General features: G+C 35.7%; 3 protein-coding genes across 3 annotated transcripts in view; 2 read left to right on the top strand and 1 right to left on the bottom strand.

The window, feature by feature from the left end:
• The window catches only part of mipol1 (mirror-image polydactyly 1), a 93,981-nt gene extending 87,608 nt beyond the window's left edge, over positions 1-6,373 (top strand). The window contains exon 14 of the mRNA XM_073827371.1: positions 3,844-6,373. Within this exon, the coding sequence (XP_073683472.1) occupies positions 3,844-3,910 (67 nt within the window). The 3' untranslated portion in view covers positions 3,911-6,373. The remainder of the gene's footprint in view (positions 1-3,843) is intronic.
• Positions 6,374-8,837: 2,464 nt separating this feature from the next.
• Positions 8,838-11,862, bottom strand: foxa1 (forkhead box A1). Its single transcript, XM_073827372.1, has 2 exons — positions 11,195-11,862; positions 8,838-10,503 (listed from the first exon to the last, which is right to left on the bottom strand). The coding sequence occupies exons 1-2, from the start codon at positions 11,264-11,266 to the stop codon at positions 9,289-9,291; spliced, it is 1,287 nt and encodes a 428-aa protein (XP_073683473.1). The 5' UTR covers positions 11,267-11,862; the 3' UTR covers positions 8,838-9,288.
• Positions 11,863-15,283: 3,421 nt separating this feature from the next.
• The window catches only part of ttc6 (tetratricopeptide repeat domain 6), a 36,596-nt gene continuing 30,828 nt past the window's right edge, over positions 15,284-21,051 (top strand). Inside the window, exons 1-5 of the mRNA XM_073827548.1 lie at positions 15,284-15,997; positions 17,236-17,385; positions 17,534-17,664; positions 20,027-20,203; positions 20,397-20,556. Of these exons, the coding sequence (XP_073683649.1) occupies positions 15,284-15,997; positions 17,236-17,385; positions 17,534-17,664; positions 20,027-20,203; positions 20,397-20,556 (1,332 nt within the window). The remainder of the gene's footprint in view (positions 15,998-17,235; positions 17,386-17,533; positions 17,665-20,026; positions 20,204-20,396; positions 20,557-21,051) is intronic.

The raw sequence follows: 21,051 nt of genomic DNA, 5'->3' as shown, positions 1-21,051 counted from the left end.
GATAGATAGATAGATAGATAGATAGATGATAGATAGATAGATAGATAGATAGATAGATAGATAGATAGATAGATAGATAGATAGATAGATAGATAGATACAGTCAAACCAAAATTCATTCAGGCACCTTTAACATTTCTGACATTATCACAGTTTATTCGCTATAGTTTAAAAAATGGTAATAAAATAGAACTCAGAGTTGTGTGTCAGAACAAATTCATCTTGATAATGTCAGATATCTTTGATAGAAAGGTATGCAATGGATTACAATCAACCAAAACAGACAACTGTTAGTATGACAATATTTACACAACTATCAATACTTTGTTGACCAATTACCAAGCAATTCTTAATTTTGTTCAGTCTGTGATGTGAAAAGGTCACATTTGCAATTAATGAAAAAACACTAATGCAAAACATGGTCAGGTCAAAGTGTTTGAATAATTTTTGGTCCCAAATTTTGATCAGTTTTACTGGTAGTCCACTGTATGAAGAACTACTATAGTGTCCTGTTGTCTGAATAATTTTTGGTTTGACTGTAGATTAAATTAATGTACCAAAAATTTTTTTAACTAAAACTGAAATACATTTTTATTAGGTTTTGTATAAAAAACAAAAACTAATAAAAAAATTACAAAAAAACTAAAATAAACTTAAAAATAATTTAAAATAATAAAAATGACAACAAAATTACTAAAACTTTGACTAAAATTTAAATGAAAAAAATAAAGCTAATTTAGGATATTAATACAAACTATATATAAATATATATTTATATTTTAAATTCAAAATAAAAGCATATATATTAATAAAAACTGGTCTCATGCTGCTACAGCCTCACAGGCTCATCTATCTGTCACAGGCCTCTTTTTGTACAGTTCTGCATCTTGTGCAACGCTAAAAATCCCACCACAGCCGAGTTATCAGCATGATCTTATAGCATTTCATGTAAGCGTTTTTGTCAGGCGTTGTCATGGCATAATTATAGATTACGAACAGGATCTTCTTTTGCATTGAAACATGGATATGTTGTCGTGCCATACATAAAACGTGCTGTTGTTTAGAATTTATGCACGGCTGCTGTTTACTCTGTGCTATTTGAGCTGGAATTGTTGGTTTTGCGACTCGGTGAATTCTTAATCGGGATTTGCGCTTTTGCCGGCTCTTCCCTCGCGTGTATGTTTGGGTTTACGGCCACTCTCTGCAAACAGTGTTCACCAAATCCTCCCCAGCCCGCAGGCACACCTTGGAGATCCTGCCACGGAAAGGCAGACCTGTTAATTGTGCAAACATGACAGGGAGGCTAATGAATATATTTAAAACGCTAAAAATTTGCACACAAGGGGGAAAGGTGTTTCCGTGCATGTTTATGGAGGAGAGAGACAGTCTTGAGGTGTCTGTCTGCATGTTTGTGTGTTTTGGGTGGAAGTGGATCGCATGTGCGATATGAAGGCTGTTTGCTTGTGTATGTATATATGCTCATGTGCGTGGCCTGTTCATTTAGCAACAGTGACCTTTTATAAATATTAGTCTGCTGTTTTGAACCATCCCATCCCCCTCGTCTTCCCCCCAAAGTGACGCATTTCTCTCGGCCGTAGAGCGCCTCTGAGAAGTACATATGGTCCTGCGGCTGCTCTTCAGTCTCCCTGTGCGGGAAAACAGGTGGAGACTTCGGCGGGAGCAAGGCTTGGGTCAGACCACTCCCATATGCTCACTTGATAAGACTGAGAAACCTCAGTAGACAATACTAGCACTGCCTATGCTAAGCACGTCTTATCAGGATTTCTATGAAGGCTCTGATAGAGCTAGGCTTGCTTTGTTGTTGGAAGACCGCTTGAACTCCATGTTATCAGCTCTTTTTCTTTGAAAAAGCTTGGGTTTAACAATCCTGAGCTTTCAATAACCTTCTGCATTTGTCATGCATGCATTTCATTCATGATGTAAATCATTTATTAAATACTTAAATTTCAAGTCTGATTTTCAGATCCCTGAGTAAGTACTGAAAATTGGATACACAAACACCAAATGTGGCTGTGGACCACAAAACCGGTCTTTTAAATGGATCAAAATTATCTATTTTTCTTTTATGCCAAAAATCATTAGGATATTAAGTAAAGATCTTGTTCCATGAAGATATTTTGTCAATTTCCTACCATAAATATATCAAAACTTAATTTTTGATTTAGTAATATGCATTGCTAACTTAATTTAAACAGCTTTAAAGGTGATTTTCTCAGTATTTTTTTTTTTTTTTTTTGTACCCTTAGATTCCAGATTTTCCAATAATAATTTTTTGGTGGTCCAGGGTCACATATTTCTTGATAAAGTGTAAAAATGTATGCATTGTCTAAAATCAATTGCTGAAATTTATGCATACAATTTTCTTTTTTTTTATTTATGTGTCTGTCACATTGTGGATGTGTCTGTCTGTCGCAATTCATTTTTATTTATTTATTTTTTCGTCAGATTCCAGATTTTTAAATAATGATTTTTTTGGAGGTCCACATATATTTTCTTGATAAAATGTAAAAATCTTGCAATTTAGTTTATGCATCGTCTAAAATCGATTACTTAAATTTGTGCATACAAACATACAAAAATACAAAAAACTTCTAGTAATTACATTTAAATAAAATGTATGTGGAAAATATGTGACCCTGGACCACAAAACCAGTCATAAGGGTCAATTTTTTTAAATTGAGATTTATACAACATTTGAAAGCTGAATAAATAAGCTTTCCATTGATGTGTGGTTTCTTAGGATAGGATAATAAAGCAATTTTAGATTTTTTTTTTATTTTTTTTATTCCAGATTTTGAAAAAATTATTTTTTGTGGTCCAGGGTGACATAGTTTCTTGATAAAGTGTAAAAATCTTGTATAATTTATGCATTGTCTAAAATCGATTACTGAAATTTGTGCATACAGTTTTCTATTTTTGTGTATGTGTCTGTCACATTTAATTCAGAAATTGCAACCTGAACAAATCTAAGATTTGCTTATAGATTTTATATTTGTTTTAAGATGTTTATGGTTTTAGTAGTTTTATTGTGTGTGTTTTTGGTCATTTTTACACAAATAACTTCTATTAATTACATTTAAATAAAATGTATGTGGAAAATATGTGACCCTGGACCCTTATTTTTTTAATAAATAAGCTTTCCATTGATGTATGGTTTGTTAGGATAGGACAATATTTGGCTGAGACACAACTATCTGGAATCTGAGGGTGCAAAAAAATCTCAATATTGAGAAAATCGCCTTAAATTTTCATGTAGCTTGAATATTTTTAAGTATTAGTTTAAAGTGATTTTGTTTTATAAACATTAAATTAAGATGCCTGGCATCTATTTTTCATATGGTCACATTATTTAGCATATTATCACATGAATCGAAGTAATGGGAAAGTGTCTGAAGAGTATATTTTTTGGAGCAGAACCAGCATTTGTTTGGATGGAGAGAAGCAGGTCTGCCTTGGTTCGCCATTATTCATTTGCTCCTGAAGAATCCCTTCACCCATCTAGATCTCCCTCCATTTCCACAGAGTCTGTGGGATCATCGCCCTCATAAGCACAGGTTTACTCACCCCGACCAATCACATGACACCACACACAGGCTTCTGTTTGCCGGAGTAAAGGCAGGCGGATATTTGGAGGATTTGGGCATTGACACCAGCATGGATGTCTCACCCACTTTAAGAAGTGTCTACATCCACTCTCCGCAACTTTCGGTTCCTCCAAGAGCGCCCTTGTGTGAGGAGAAAACAGCTAAGAGCTGGCCTGCGTTTGTCTTGCTCTTCTTTCATTTACACAATCACTTATTTCTGCCTTCCCTCTCTTTCTCAGGTTGGAGCGGCTGGTGGAGGTGTTACGGAAGAAAGTGGGCACTGGCAGTGTCCGAAAAGTCATCTGACTCGACTGGCCGTCGGGCGACCCGAGCAGACGGCCACATCTGGTGACCAGGCTGCAGCATTTAACTCTGAGCAAACAGCCGAAGCCTGGCCTGGGCAAACACAGGCTGGAAGTGGCGTTCTTTCTCTCAGCCCTGTTCTCATTCCAGCCCAGGCTCAGAAACGCCATCGTAAATGTTTAACCACATTCTCTCCGCAGTCACCAATGAAACTACTGCTGCCAGCCCTTTACCTCCACACTCTATCTGCTACTCCAAAGGTTTTCTTTCTTGCTTGCTTTCTTCTCACCTCGGTCGATTTTTTACTTACACTGTGACGTTAAGTCTGGTTAAACAAGGGAGATTTGACTGGACAATTACTTTGTGAGGTACTGAGACTTTATTTTTCATAGAAAGCCAGCTATTTTTGGATCAAGCTGGGATTGATTTTTTTTGTGTTGGATTTGGTGATGGACAGACTGGACTATAGATATTTGACTTTTATCCCAAATGAATAAAGGGAGTTAAAACAACAATATAAGGTGTAGCAATCGACACAATCAGTATTTATGATTAACGCTTGTTCGGTATTTACTCTTAAATGTTATTTAATAAAAAATTCTTTCTGTGATTTATCAAATAGTGTTTTTAGATATAGTAATAACAGAAATTGAGGAATAAATCTTTTAAATATATTTGTGACCCTGGACCACAAAACCAGACATAAGGGTCTTTTTTTAACACATCATCTAAAAGTTGAATAAATAAGCTTTCCATTGATGTGTTTGTTAGGATAGGACAATATTTGGCTGAGATACAACTATTTGAAAATCTGCAATCTGAGGATGCAAAAAAATCTAATATTGAGAAAATCGTCTTTGAAACTTCTTAGCAATACATATTACTAATCAAAAATTACATTATGATATACAGTAGGAAAAGTACAAAATGTCTTCATGGAACCTGATCTTTACTTAATATCCTAATGATTTTTGGCATAAAATAATTTACGGCTATTGCTACAAACACACCCGTGCTACTTAAGACTGGTTTTGTGGTCCAGGGTCACATTTAAAATAAAAAAACATCAAATCAAATCAAATTGTGTAATCCACTAATAGATAATATAGTTGCAAATTAGTTAAATATTTGTTTTTTGTTTTTTACATGACTCAAAAATGTATTGCTTATTAATGTGTAATAATTTGAGTGAATATGAAATAAGGAAAAATATTTTTAATTAAAATTCATTTTAAAACGACATAATCATGTTCTAAACACAACAATTCAACAATTCGAGTTACATTCACTAAATGTTGTGCTGGGTTAAAATATTTGCAATTGCTCATTGCTTTTAATACTTTTAATTATTTAAGATATTTTGCTTTTAGTAACTTTAAAATCACAGCCCAATTTTTTTTTTTTATTAATTATTAATAATGAAAATCAGCAAATTTTTGGAAGCACAAAATCTCTCTCTCTATATATATATCCAGGTCTGTGTATTTAAAAAAAACTATATAAAACCCTAATGATTCTTTGAATTCTTCATCATGTGTTGCGAGTGTTTAATGGGAAGTGCTTTGCATGCTGATAATTTACAAACATAAAACGGGCCAAAGAGATATGTCGACCTTTACCGAAGACTAGATACCCCAAACAATTATATAAGCATGCTTAATGTTGCCTTTCCCTGTCCGTCCTTCAACAGAGCTCTTCTTCAGCCTGATCGATTATGTACTCAGAAATATGTTAGATGCACCGGTGAATAAAGAAAGGGCTGTTTAGGCCAGACGTGCCGCTGAGTGTCCCTCCCCTCAAATAAACGGCCGACACCAGGACAAGCTTGTCGATTTTCCTCCTATAGGTTTCCGTGGAAATGGCACAACCTGGGTGTCCCGCCACATCCCTATGGAAAACGCTTGCCCTTTGATGGCGCAACTTTTCTTCCTCGGGCCCAAAGTTTTTGTTTTGAGATGCGCGTTCTTAAATGATTTGTTTGAGATGTGCGTGTTGTAAATGATTTGTTTGATATGTGGATGTTCAGAGCGGGTGTGGAGGCTGGATGCTGTGTTTATCGGGGCATGCCGAGTGAAATGCCCCATTAGCACCCCCAAATTCAATGTGCGTGATCATCGACTTACAAAAAAACTTTTATACGCTTTAATTAAAACCGTGTTTCGCCTGCACATATTGAATGACCCTCAGAGAAAAGCACCACTGATCCGGTTGCTATAACGACACCAAATATTTCAAGCTCTCTCTTTTTCTCTGTCTGCTTCTGTTCTTCTCATAGTAGCTGTTTATTTATACAAATATAGTGGACATTTTCTATGGGACGTTTTTGCTTTTCCCAGGTTCTGATCGAGCTTATAAATTTGTGTTGGTTGAATCAAATTGTACATTGTTGAATTGGATAAGCTTAATATTTCATTTGATAAATGATAGAATAAAACCATTTTTTATATTTTTGAGATGAAATTTAATTAAAGGTTCCAAAATATAAGATCCACCTTTCAGTGAACAGTTCTTAAAATAACCTTTTTCCGTAGTGTAAAAAAATATTTTAATAATGTAAAGAACCCCCTTTTTTTTACTATAAAGAAACTTAGAAAGCTTCCATGGATGTTAATGGTTCTTACGAAACTATATGCCAATAAAGAACCTTTAATTTCAAGAGTGCAAATTTGAAATATTGCGTTATTTCAAATCGGATAATTAATAAATAAAAAAATAACAAGGAGAAGAAATGCACTGTGCATCCGCCCAATGAAACTCCAACGAAAGCAACTGGCCGTTTCTCTCCAAGAGCCCCTGCTGTAGAATAATGAAGACACAAAACACGAAACACCACGAGGGGAGTGGGAGACCACCAACCTGACATGGTCGATGCATATTAGAGGGGCACAAAGCTCTAATAAACTTCTCCCGTATCATTTTTAATGGAAAAGCAGCTGCTTCTAAAGCTGATGTCGGATAGAGATCTCTCCCTCTTCTCTCTCTCGCCCTTTGAAAGGGCCTTTCTTTCGTGTGTGTGATTCTGAAGGGGTATTGCTTTGCTCTTTTCGTTGGCCAAGCACAATTGTGTTATTGGAGATAATTAATTCAATCCCCATCAGAAGGTATTAGGAGCGCCTTGGCCCTGTAGTGCTTTTCCAAACTCCGAATGAAAAGAGGGAGAAGAAAGGTCTACGGGTAGACCCGCTGATGGGCGCTTTGAACTAAAGGGCCGTGCGCATTGTTGTCGAAATTTTGCTCCATAAGGCTGAAGAAAGCGCCAGAGCTTTTGATGGGGGAACGAGAAATGCCACATAAGTTTGAACGCTGCCTGCTGATCGCATATGTTATACCCAGCTCGTTTTAAAGACGTGCACTAATTGTGCAAGGCAACATATAAATGTCCAAAAGCGTTATATAGACATAAAACCGAATAATGTTGCTCTGCACAATCACTGCGTCAATTACAAACAATAAAATTCCCATGCAAATTATTGCGTGCCTAAATTATACATGCCAGTGTTTAAATTATATGATTATATTGGAAGTAAACGAGCTTTCTGTTATCCCTTCCAATGCACTCGTAAAGAGATGTTCTCTAAAACTGTTAAATATTTTTTTGTAAACTGTTTGGTTTGCTTTTTGATTTTCGGCAGCGCGAATTAATGTTGCTTTGCTTTCATTATCAGTTTTGCTGACGATTTCGAGTCACAAATTTAGATTTAGAAATGATTTAAATTAAACTGTTTCCGATAACGCATTTGATTATGTGAGAACCAAATATAGGCTACATAATCAAATCTAAACCTAACGGCAACGATGTGATTTATTTAATAATAAACTCTAATAAACTAATCATGTTGATGCTAAATGAGCTAAATCAAATTATTAGTACTTTGTTTAGTGAATTTGCATTTTATTTAGGCAAATCAATTAGAAAACCACACGTTTTGTTTATGTGTGAGCAGGTATTTTTTTAGATATTCAGACATTTTAGTTAAATATATCTAAAATATAAAACGATGTTTTATGTCTATTATGCACACGTCGTGCGAAAGAGAGATTATATAAAGCAAGCAAGTTTTTAAATTATAATTAAACTTGAAAATCGTTGTGCAAAAAAAGTAAAAATTTATTTTCTAATATTTTAAGTTATTATATTTGTATAAATTTCAGTTCGATTATTGCAATTATTACATGGTAAATATTTCCGTCGCGAGTTGTAATTCACTTTCAGTTATAGGCTAAATGGACCGCATCGAATCCTATTTGAGGATAAATGTTTTCTTTATTTTCAAATCGAATTAAAAATAAAAAGCATGAATATCAGCTATTTAACCTTATTTTATAGGCTGCACATATCGAGATTTCTCAAGCCTGAAGTCAATTATCCATTTTATTTACGCATCGGGGGGGAATTACAAGATAATTAAATGAATTTCACGGCTACTCAGCCAAAATGCGTGTATACAAAATACCATGATCAAAGTCAAATCTGTTCAGGTTCACGTGCCCATCATGTAGGTTACGCTCCACAAAAAGATGATTTGGCCTCTCTATGATATTGTTTAAAATCCCATTTAAAACGAGATCGGATCTTTTATGAAGCGAGTCTTTGAGGCTGCGCGTGTGTTAGACTTGGATTTTCTCTTGGTCTTTTACCAACAGCGAGTCAAAACCAGACGGGCTCAGCCAAAAGCTGGCTTTGAAAGCAGAGAATTCAGTTTGATTAAAATAGCAGCTATTTGTATTTCTTTTCAAGTCACTGTTAAGCATGCACTGAACACAGAATAATGCAAACGCAATAAAGGAAATAGAAAAAATATTTCTTAAAGTAAAATGAATCGAAATACATAACAGATATTCTTATCAAGATTTTTAAATCAGTTGCGAATGAAATGCGCCTTTTTAATTTCAGCTCTTCGTATAAAAATGTCACAAACGTTTTGCTTGATTAAGAAATACATATTTTATTCACAATGCATTTCCACCTTGGATTAATTTATTTCAATACAAGATTGGGAAGTGTTTTTGTCAAAACGAGGTAAGGAAACCCCAAAAATAATGAGTAAAATGACAACATTCAAATACATCTGCAACAGACAGGGGCATCGCTTTTATACCAGCAACAGGACCAAAGTTGACCTTCATTCGTGCACGTTGTAACACAAAGGGGAACTACAGGTTTGGGGATCACAACAAGTATTTTACAAGCTCAAAATGATTTAAATACACTAGCAATGATTTATAACTGGGATATACAATCATTGGGAACACTTTACAATATTTTATTATACACATACACATTTTGTTATATCTTAAAGTAACAGTTCTTTTGCACCAAGTGCATGCAAAAAATAAAATAAGTTTTTTTTTGTTTTTGTTTTTTTCTCGTCGCCAACTGACTAAGATGTATTAAGAACAGGCCTGGAATACACACCTTGGTAGTAAGAGGCCTCTAAAGCCGAAGGGTCCATGCTGGCTCTCCCGGCCATGGGCAAACTGGAAGACATCCCTGAGCCATAGGAGGAATATTGCAACGCTTGTTCATACGCTTTCAATTCCAGTTTATGCTGTTGCTCTGAAGAGGACATTAAATTATTGATGGAAAACGGGTGGTTGAAGGAGTAATGGGGGTCTCCTTTGAGGTGCAGCTGGGGTTCGTGGGCCATCGAGTGCAGCGAGGACAGGGACGTGGACACCGGGTGCACCTGTGGGCCGGTGCTCTTCAGTTCAGAGTTGGCGGTGCTACCGCTCCTGTGGTCCAGACTCGGAGGACTGGACGATTGGTTCGAGGAGGTTATGGAGCTCGAGTCCATGTGGGCAGGTTTGCTGCTGGCGCTGTCGCTGGCCGGCGAGCCCGAGCCGCTCGACTGCTCTCGCTTTCCGTCTGACCTCTTTCCGTCCGACAACTTTTTGTCGCACTTAAAGCGCTTCTGTCTTCGCAGGTAACAGCCATTCTCAAACATATTCCCAGAATCAGGGTGCAGAGTCCAGTAGGAGCCCTTCCCCGGCTTGTCGGGCGACCTGGACACCTTGACGAAGCAGTCGTTGAACGACAACGAGTGCCTGATGGAGTTCTGCCACCTTTGCTGGTTCTGACGGTAGTAGGGGAACAGGTCCATTATCCACTGGTAAATCTCACTTAAGGTAAGCATTTTGCTGGGCGCCTGCTGGATAGCCATTGTGATCAGGGAGATGTACGAGTAGGGTGGCTTGGCGTGCGGGTAACTTCTCCTGAAAGTCTTGTTGTCCCTGGCCCGGTTCAAGTTGGGCTGCGCGTATGTCATGGAGCTCATGGTGGGGCTCATGCTGGAGTATGGGTTTAGCGCGTTCATGGAGCTGTGCTGAGCCGTCATGGCGTTCAGGTTCGACGGGCTGAGCGCGGTGCCCATGCTCGACACGCCGCCGCTCATCCCGTTCATGGCGCCGGTGGCGCCCGGGGGCATCCCGGCCATGGTGCCCGGGCTCAGTCCCGCACTCAGCGCTGGGTTCGCGTAGGACATGTTAAAAGAACTGGAAGTCATATTCCCACTGGTGGACATGCCCATGTAACTGTTCATATTATTCATGGAGCTCAGCCCAGCGTTCATGCTGCTGTTCGTCATGGGAGAATAGACCTGAAATAAATAAATCGTGGCGTTTAGGTCTGGAATATATTGTATTCAGCACTTTTATTCATATAGAATGCATTTTGCATCATTACAAAAAACAATTCGTTATTTAAATACTTACAGTATAAACTAAGAATTAGTTATTTAATTAGTACGTAAAATAAAATAAAATAACAAGAGTAATTTTAGACCATTAAAATCTTTTTTAAAATGTAAGAACATTTTCATTTTTAATTTGATCTTTTTTTAAAATATCGAAATGTTTAGTGTTTAAAAAATATATAAACGTTGAGCTGTTTTATAGAATTTAAGTTAATAATGCAATTTTGCAATGACTCAAATTAAACGAGACCGAATAGAATCCTGTGCACTTGTTTAACCCTTAATCGGTAATAAATTGAATAAAATAGTTAACGATTTTAAATCGTTCATATTAATTATTTTTGCTGAACTCTTTCAATATCACACTATTGTGACCCACTTTAAAATGGCATCACTACTGCCACCAAGTGGGTTGATCAATGGCTGATATTTTCTCAGCTTCAGACAACACTTTATATATCTTACATTTAATTCTTCAGTCTTTCAAACAGTCCTTTGCACCGGTTTCAATCTAATATAGTATTTGCATGCATGCAGCTACAAACTTTCTGACCATTCCAGCAGCTCAGTAATGGCAGTAATAATCGTCTCTCACCTCTTGTGCATCATTGTAGTAGCTGCTCCAGTCTGGAGTTTCGTGTCCTTCCATTTTCACTGCGCCCAACATTATGGAGGAAATCCGCAGCTCGGGCACATGCAGTTCGCAGACTCACAGCGTGTGTGTGTGTGAGTGAGAATGTGTGTGTGCGCGCGTCCTGGCACCGCGCTCAGTCACTGGTGGGATGTTGTGCGCGGCTTTGGGTAAAGTGAGGAAATGTTGGGACTGAACTGGAGATCTTCCCCTGTCTGTTACGTAGAACACGGTACAGCCCACTTTCTATGTCTCATTTGCCTGGATCTCTCTCCTTCTTCCAGGAACACGTCTCTGCTGTTTTTAAACAGGAATGCCCCGTGTGTTTTATTGCACAATGATATTCACAGTGAAACAAAGTTCCAAATAAAAGAATGTTGTTTTAATATCAACACCACTGGTATAATAACAAATACTGTATATCCGAATATTCAAAACATTTTTGTATTTATTGCATATTGTTTTCATTTTTATTTCTAGCAAAATAACTTAATAATTGTTTTAATTAAGGAAACATTTTTTTTTAAACATTAGAATGTTTTTACAACACAAGTGTATTTAATTTTGAAATCATGTGAAGTAACAAGCTTCAGGACATTGGAACTAGTTTGTGATCTGAGGAAATATTTAAATGTATGTTAATGTAATGTAGAATAACATGCATAACATATGTTTCTAATACTTTATAATATCCTTTATTAATATGACTTTAGAAAATGTTTATACAAAATCTATATGAATTATAACATTTCTTACTGGGCCCATATGAATATACAGTACCTAAATAATGATCTGTTTTTAATATAGTAATACTGATTATATTGATGTTGTTCTTAAAAAGTATTAATGCTGAGTTGCAAGAATTTTCCAATTTAAATTGTGACCACAAAACCAATCAAAATTTGTTGCAGTTGCCAACAATACATTGTATGGGTCAAAATTATCGAATTTTCTTTTATGTCAAAAATAATTAGCACATTAAGTAAAGATCATGTTCCATGAAGATATTTTGTAAATTTCCTACCGTAAATATATAAAACTTCATTTTCTTCATTAGTAATATGCATTGCTAGAATCTTAATTTGGACAACTTTTAAAGGCAATTTTCTCAATATTTTAATTTTTTTTTGCATTTTCAAATAGTTACATCCATACACCAATTGAAAGCTTATTTATCCAGCTTTATTTGGAAAAAAAATACCATTATGACTGGTTTTGTGGTCCTGGGTCACAATTGTTAAATTTTTAACATTACAATTTTACTTTATAATAGATATTAATAAAGTTATTATAAAATGTTACCAAAATAATACAGGTGTATGTTGTGTCATGTATATTTAAATATCAAAATGTATGAAAATATATGAATTGTAAATATTTTGTACTAAGCCTGTATAGTTGAATACAAATTCTTAACACTTAAAAATACATTGAAATATATTACATGATTTTTTTTAATTAAATTGTAATTATTATTAAGTGTTACCAAAACTGAACAAGCTTCATAGTAAAGCAAATGAATTACAATTAATCACTTTAGAAGCTATTAATTTAGATAGTGAGTTCTGCATTTAGAAAGGACCTGGAAACCCCACCATCTCCCTCCTTTTATTGCTCAGATAAACAAGAGGTCAGATTTCCCACTGTACACCTGCTAATGAGCGAATGACAGCACTGATCATCCACTTACAGCGGATTATCTCCAGTGATCTCTCACACCATTAGAGCACAGATCGATTCCTCACAGGACGGAATGAAATGGCCCTTGAAGCAAAGAACATTAGACCATGTCAAAACCCCCATGAGAGACACAGAGAGAGAGGGAGGGAGAGAGAGTATCATCATTGCCTTGTCAGTAGATTTAATGCTTGATTTATAAAGTTAATACAAACTGGCTGTTTTTTTATATAGTTTAACTCAATAGGTTCTTCAGATCAGTAGGTTTAAAATATGGTTTTCTTAAAAACAAATAGAAATTAAAATGTACTTTTTAGAATGTAAAACCATTTTCATTCTAATTAAAACTTTCATTTTGTATTCACATTTAGTTTTTTCTCTGTTCTAAGATTGTATGTGAATGGAAAGGGATTCTTTTTTTTTTTGTTTGTTTGTTTTTTTTTGGAAAATCTGAACATTTAGGTGGCTGAAGTCTGCAAAATAAATATATAAAATATAAATAAAATAAATAATAATGCTTACTTGAAAAATAACAATTATTAAAATCAACATAATCTGCTTGATTATTTCCATGTTCAGATTTTCTCTGGCAGCTCTGGCACGCGCACGTCTACGGCCGGTTGCTAGGAGACGCTACGTGGCGTTTCTCTGTTTGAGTTTCTGAGGTAAAAAGCTGAAGTTATGTTTCAGCCGGTAACGTTACATTTTTATTTAGAGTACATTTTCAAGGCGGAAATACATTTATGAAAAGGTAAGATACGTTGGAGATACTTTTAATGGTTTTGTTAAGATTTGTTGTGTCACAGCATGATAGAAAGCAACTTTTGAGACCGCAAGCTAACTTAGCTGGCTAACTATATATCGTTAGCGTTTATGGCTTTGATCCGTAAATTAACGTTAGAGTTAGAAACTTTTTACAAGTTTTTGACTTTATAAGTAGCACAAACGTGTAAAGATAATGTATAATGATTGTTTATTTCGACTCAGAATAGAAAATAAGGATAAATAATGCAACATTACAAAGTTCAATTGATAGAACTGAACGGATAACAGTTACTGTAATAAATCATTTAAATCTACAATTGAAGTCAAAAGTTTACAGAATCTGCAAAATGGTAATTATTTTACCTAAATAAAAAGGATCATACACAATGCATGTTATTTTTTATTTAGTACTGACCTGAGTAAGATATTTCACAAAAGACGTTTACATATAACGTTAGTCCACAAAAGAAAATACTAGTTGAATTTATAAAAATGACCCCGTTCAAAAGTTTACATACACTTGATTCTTAACACTGCGTTGTTATCTCAATGATTCAGAGCTGTTTTTTTGTTAAGTCATAGTTGTTCATGATATTTTTGTTTGTCCTGAACAGTTAAACAGCCCGCTGTTCTTTAGAAACATCCTTCAAGTCCCACAGGTTTTCAGCATTTTTGTGTATTTGAACCCTTTCCAACAATGACTGTATGATTTTGAGATCCATCTTTTTACACTGAGGACAACTGAGGGACTCATATATGCAACTATTACAGAAGGTTCTATATATATATATATATATATATATATATATATATATATATATATATATATATATGCTTTTTATAAGTTGTTTTTCTGTCTAAAGCATCAGTGAGCATTTGAACCTTCTGTAATAGTTACAAATGAGTCCCTCAGTTCTTCTCAGTGTGAAAAGATGGATCTCAAAATTAAAGTCTTTTTTGGAAAGGGTTTAAATACACAAAAATGCTGAAAAACCAAAGAATCTGTGGGACCTGAAGGGTTTTTCTGAAGAACAGCGGGCAGATTAACTATTCAGGACAAACAAGGGACTCATGAACAACTATCACTAAAAAAATAAATAAAAAAAAGAACAGCTCTGAATCATTCAGTTAACAACACTGTATTAAAAATTTAATTGTATGTAAACTCTTGAACAGGGTCATTTTTATAAATTCAACTATTATTTTCTCTTGTGGACTATATGTTAGCATATTTTATGTGAAATATATTTTTTCAGGTCAGTACTAAATAAAAAATAACATGCGTTTTGTATTATTCCTAATATTTTGGTAAAATAATTAACATTTTGCAGATTTTGCAAGGTGTGTGTAAGCTTTTTGACTTCAACTGTATGTGGAAGCAAATATTTCAGAAATCTTAGCTTAATTTCCGTAATTTCCAATATATGAAGCGTCTGTATGAATCCAATCAGAACAGAAGACTTTTTTCTTACCTTATCAGGTGAGCCCTGTCATCTCAGATTTCCCTCGCATCCTGACAAAACCCAGCTGTGTTGAGTCTCAAATAGACTTTCACTTTCCTCTCCTCAGCAAACTGCCCCCTAAATCCATGTCTCAACAAAGACCTACAAAATGAGCCGGGGTCAGAGCGCAAGCCCAAACATTTCCTCCATAGACAAACCAGGGAACACAATGGCTCTTCCAAAACTTAAAGCCAGGCATGGGATTGTCAGAAAGCCCGTCATAGCCTCTCTCGCAGGGACCACCAAAGCAGTATCCTTGTCCCAAAGGCCACAACCTCCTGCTAAGCCCAGATCAGAGAGGCCTTTATCAGCAGGTGGATCTTGCAAACCTCGCACACTTGCTCAGCAGGTTTCAGGTGAGGAGACGACAAACTCCAGCACTCAACAGTCCACTTTCTTTGGAGGACAGAACCGGCCGGATTCGGGCGGCTGTAATGACAATGAGGTGTCAGGCTCTGTGAATTCAGCACAGAATGGGCATAAAAGAGCACAGAGGGGAAAGATTGAACATTTCTGGGAGCCTCATAAACATCCAATTCTATCCAAACACAGCAGCTCCCAGAGTCACAACAGCAGCGCTGGCTCCAGCACCATCCAAAGTGTCAAATCCACCTCTGAGCTGCTGGAGGAAGCCAGACTCGTTGCTGGACTCGAGCTGGCAGATGAGGTTGACCAGCAGAGGGCGCCAAATGAAACCTTGGCAGACACATTAGGGATGGAAAGTGGGCACATAGAGGATGATAGTGGTGCCACTTTTTCTAAACAAAATATTGTACTTTCTATGGAAAGCGAAGCTGGACATAGTTGCAGCACTGATAATGAGGTTAGCATTTTATTTTATTTTATTTTATTAGGAGAAGATGGACACAGCTGTGGCTCTGATGATGAGGTTAGCTGATTAATTTTATTTTATTGGTTTAATTTATTTGTTTTTTATTTTATTTTATTGTACATGAATGGTAAACCGAGATGCAACTCTGATGATGAGGTTAGCTATTTATTATATATTATTTTATTATATTTTATATTATTATTTTTTAGATATAAAAAGCTAATTTGGACACAGCTGTGTCTCTGATTAGGTTAGCTGATTAATTTGATGTATTTTATTTTATTTGTTTAATTACTTAGTTTTAATTTTAAAATTAGAGGTTAGCTGTTTATTCTATGTTATTTTGTCATATTTTATTAATTTTTATAAGCTTAATAGTTTATCGCATTTATATTTATTTGTTATATTTTTTATAGAAATGTATAGCTATTTATTTATTATTGTTTTATTTTCATTTTATTTTATTAGGTTAGTATAGTTTATTATTTTATTTATTTTGTAGTTGAGTTGGACACAGCTGCAGCTCGGATGAGGTTGGCTGTTCATTCTTTATTATTTTATTTCATTAGGTAATTATTTTATTTATTTTTATTTTATTTTATATGGAAAGAGAAGTTACATATCTGCAGTTCTAATGATGTTAGCTTTATTTCTTTATTATTTTAATTCTTTTATAAAATGTGTAAAATAATGGCATCTCCAAACAAATTATTATTAGTAGATAGTTCATTTTGAACATTATATTTACTGTTTTATCATTTAAAACCTAACACACACTTTTTGTGAAATGTTTAACTTGATACAGTAGATGTGTTGATTTTATTATTTCGTATCTAATGCGTTAACATTTAAATGTGGCTTAAGTGTGCAAATATTTCTTAGGACCACTGCATGTGCAACATGTCAATATAATAAGATATACTGTACAACATTAGCCAAACTGCTTACGGGTGGCGTCAACATGCACAGCATAAATCTTCCATCTGAAGTGCTACAATAAAACACAACAAGTGTAAGATAACATGTTTCAAAAACCCCAGAGGCAACAAAGAAACAATACATTTGTTTTCTTTCCAAGCTCCAGTGAGCTTGTGGTGATGATATAGTGCATTGAGTCTCATTGCAGTGAGGAAGTCTTTTGTATTTCCTGTTAGTACATTTTAATGGGTAAAGTCATAGGTTTGAAATGAAAACCTCTTAGAGGAACACTTATGTGTATTTTCCCTCAGGGACCAACTCAAAGAGACACCTCAGTACCACAAGAGAAAAGTTTCCCAAGGCCAATGTGCCATCCACCTGTCTACAAGATGGCTGAGTCAGTTTTACAAAAGGATTCTGAGATTGGCTGTGATGGTAGAGAACGCGATCTCTTATCTCAGGTAAACAAAACGGTTATTTGATTGTACAACCACTAAAAGTTGAGAAGTTAGAATTTAAGTAAGCATGAGCAATAGCAATAGCACTAGTGATGCTTAAAGTATTAGATTCAATAGATGTTTCTAGAATTTTCTTCCATGTATTTTTAAGGTGACCAATGAAGACATAATAATGGCACTTGGATGTGGCTTGACACCGGTTCAGAGACCAGAAAGGACATCCTATCAGACCAAAACCATTCAAGGCCTTTCACTACTGGCAACCTGGACACCAAAAAAAGAGTATAAAAGTTATAAAATATTTTATGATATACATTTGCACCCAAAAGTATTTGGACACTTAATCCACACTTAAATTGTTAAATGCAACTGCATTCATCTGTGCTCAAATGAAGCAGGATCTTTTTTAAGAATGTTTTGGTGATTTTTGGTGGTTTGATATTTTGTATCTAATGCAATGACGTTTTTAAGTGAGACATCAGTGTTCAAATACTTTTGAGACTTTTGTGTACTCCATTTATGGCACTAAGGTTCACTAATCTATGTGTTGATATATTGGCATGTTCCACTTGCTATCAGCATGTCAATCTCTCAACGCATCGCTAGCGGAAGGGCGCAGAGGGTGGCCTTGGACGCAAATGATCATCTAGTTTCACGCTACCTGAGAAGAGTGTCCAAAGCTGTCATCAGCCCTATTTAGGGAGCAGTAACACAGCGAGTAATTGCCCGTCACTTACTCCACTCATCTGTGCTGCGGGTCTGTCTGGAGCCAGCGCACCCACGCATCCCTCCTCCCGACCTCTCCAGCACTCACCTGAGAGCTGATAACACAAGATTTACTACCTGCGCGGCTGGACCTGCGCCACTCCCTCACTCTCGAAAAAGAGCCTTTTAATTACTAGCTTTTTCCAGTCACCAGGGTCACTGAAAGGTTCCTGTTGGATGCGGTTGAGAGGCTTTATATGAGCGCCGCCTGCCTACGGGGCAGATGGATAGCGGGGCAGGTTGAAGGTTCCTCCTTACGGTTCAGGAATGTTTCTTTTCAGCGCAGGCAGGGCCAGTGACTTTGGTGTGACCTTCCAGGTCTTTCGATGAGGCTTAACCGTACCAGAGCGAGGTGATAAATCTAGCCTGTCACAGGGCAGAGTGAACGAAACGTACGCAATAAATTGGCACTGTCAGTGGAGCCGTAGGGGACGTGGGTGGCGGAGGGCCTCTCCTGCCTGTCTGCAGTTTGAGGAACACAAAGGGCCCACACACAAAGTCAGTTCTGAGGTCGTTTCTCCCGCTGTCTACAGTTCAAACAGTGGTGTGAACTTATGGCAGAGACGATCTGTGCAAATAGACTGACTCGTCATCTTTTTATGGCAGAACATGAGGCCTATATCACATTGAGTTGGCATCCAAAACGGTTTACATTTAATGTTCCTGTGGGACCCTGATACCAGAATGGCAAGATTATTTCTGTAATGAGAATGTATTTATTTATATTGGGTCATGAAACTGAATTTCAGGCCTTTAAATACACTGGAACCTTGAAACCATTAATTACACTGAGACTAGTGAGCAAGCAAGCATCATTTTGTACATACAATGGTATTCAGAAGCCTGAGACCACTAATGGAAATGCTTTTATTTTGCCTTTGTCATTTTGCAATGGAAGAGGCCATAAATTATTGTTTTTCTGTCTTGTTTTCTTCTGATCACATTTTCCTGTGATCTCAACATAACGTTTTCTTATGATCTCTACTGCTTTTTTAGCCATGATGCATGGGTTGTATATATATATATAGTCACATTAAAACAATAATTTTGTGAACTATTATTACAGTTTAAAAGAACCATTTTAATACACCGCAGTGCAAAAGATTTGAATCAGTTTTTTTTAATAAGTTTCTTATACTTATCAAGTCTGCATTTATTTGATCCTTCAGAAATCATTCTAATATGCTGATTTATTATCAGTGTTTTTATTATTTTTAATATTTTGTTGGAACCTGGTTTACTTTATTCTTTAATAAATAAAAATGAAAAGAACAGAATTTATTTAAAATGGAAATCCTTTGTGACAAATAAACTACCATAAAAAAAAGAACACTTTTATTCACCAAGGATGTGTTAAACTAAGAAAAAGTGATAGCAAAGACATTTATTGTTAGAAAAGATTTATATTTTGAATAAATGCTGTTCTTTTCAACTTTTTATTCATCAAAGAATCCTGAAAAAAATCACAGGTTCCAAAAAATATATATTAAGCAGCACAACTGTTTCCAACATTGATAATAAAAGTAATAAATCAGCCTATTAGAATGATTTCTGAAGGATCATGTGACACTGAAGACTGGAGTAATGATGCTGAAAATTCGCAAACTTCGCATCACAGGAATAAATTATATTTTAAAATATGGTAAAATAGAAAACCATTATTTCAAAAAAAAAATTTAATGTTAAAACGAACTGAAGTGTAAAGAACTAAAGCAAATAAGTGTATTTACTGTCACTTTACTTGAATGCAGCGTTGCTGAATAAAAGCTACATATCACAAACTTTTGAACAGTAGTAAAGCATGGCCTGTTAGGGTTTCTGCATTTTTTCCTAAAGCATATAACAATTTTTTTTTTATCTCTGTTTGTTTTGTTCACAGTGCAGAAGGGTATAAAACCATCCACCATTTGTGTACCAGGCCTGCTAGTCAAGTCGTGCCTGTTGAGTTACAACTTGCTTCTCGAATCTGCCACACTCAAAACCTAATCACTGCAACAGCACAGTTTAACCAGCAGAGGACAGCACTTGGACACAAATCTCATCCTGACACACAGAGGTATAATCTACAGCCTGGCTTTTGTTGTTTCTTTTAGAATGATTCTCATTAAAACTAATTCAATATGAATTCCGGTGAACATTTAGGTTCTAACACTGTATTTGTTTGAGTCACTCTTAAGATGTATTTCCAAGCTCAATGTGACATTTCAACATCCAATGACGTGTCATTAATGTTTTATTACTCATTGTAGGATGGTGTGTGAAGGTGTTTCTGTTGATTCTAACGAGGTTTCACCACAGACAGACTGCGTTTCCCAGATGCCTAAACAGACGTCAGATACTCTGGAGTACTGGCAGAGAATAGCAGAGTATTACGTGGAGAGACCAAGGATTATGATGTGTGGACGTTCTGTAAGAAAGATCTATTATTTTATGACTCTCCTTAACTGGTTTCATCAAAGTGACTAATGCGTGACATTGACAACTCGATATGTTTAATTAAAACCAAGGCTCTGGTTTTAAGGAAGTACATGCAAAACTGGTTCACTTGACAGAGTCGGTGATATATGATAGGATAATTATGGTATTTAGTGCATTATGCAGGAAGGATTTAGTTAAAACTGAATTTTTAAATCTGTGGCCTAAATGATAATACACATGTACAGTGCCCTCCACAAATATTGGAACCCTTGGTAAATATGAGCAAAGGCACCTGTGGAAATAAATCTGCATTGTTTATCCTTTTGATCTTTCATTAAAAAATTCACAAAATTCTATTTTTTTTATTGAAGTAAAACAATGGAAATTGGGGGGGGGGGGTCTCATTATGAAATAAATGTTTTTCTCTAGTTGTCACAATGTTGGTCACAATTATTGGCACCCCTAGAAATTGTTAGGATTAAAATA

This window comes from Garra rufa, chromosome 21, assembly GCF_049309525.1.
Source record: "Garra rufa chromosome 21, GarRuf1.0, whole genome shotgun sequence".
NCBI classification, from domain to species: domain Eukaryota; kingdom Metazoa; phylum Chordata; class Actinopteri; order Cypriniformes; family Cyprinidae; genus Garra; species Garra rufa.
This window is presented reverse-complemented; position numbering and strand designations above follow the sequence as displayed.

Bases quoted from the DNA above. Each gene is read 5' to 3' on its own strand.
- foxa1 (XM_073827372.1), bottom strand. From the start codon at position 11,266: ATGTTGGGCGCAGTGAAAATGGAAGGACACGAAACTCCAGACTGGAGC. The intron at 10,504-11,194 runs GTGAGAGACGAT...TATTTATTTCAG, and splicing joins ACTACAATGATGCACAAGAG to GTCTATTCTCCCATGACGAA.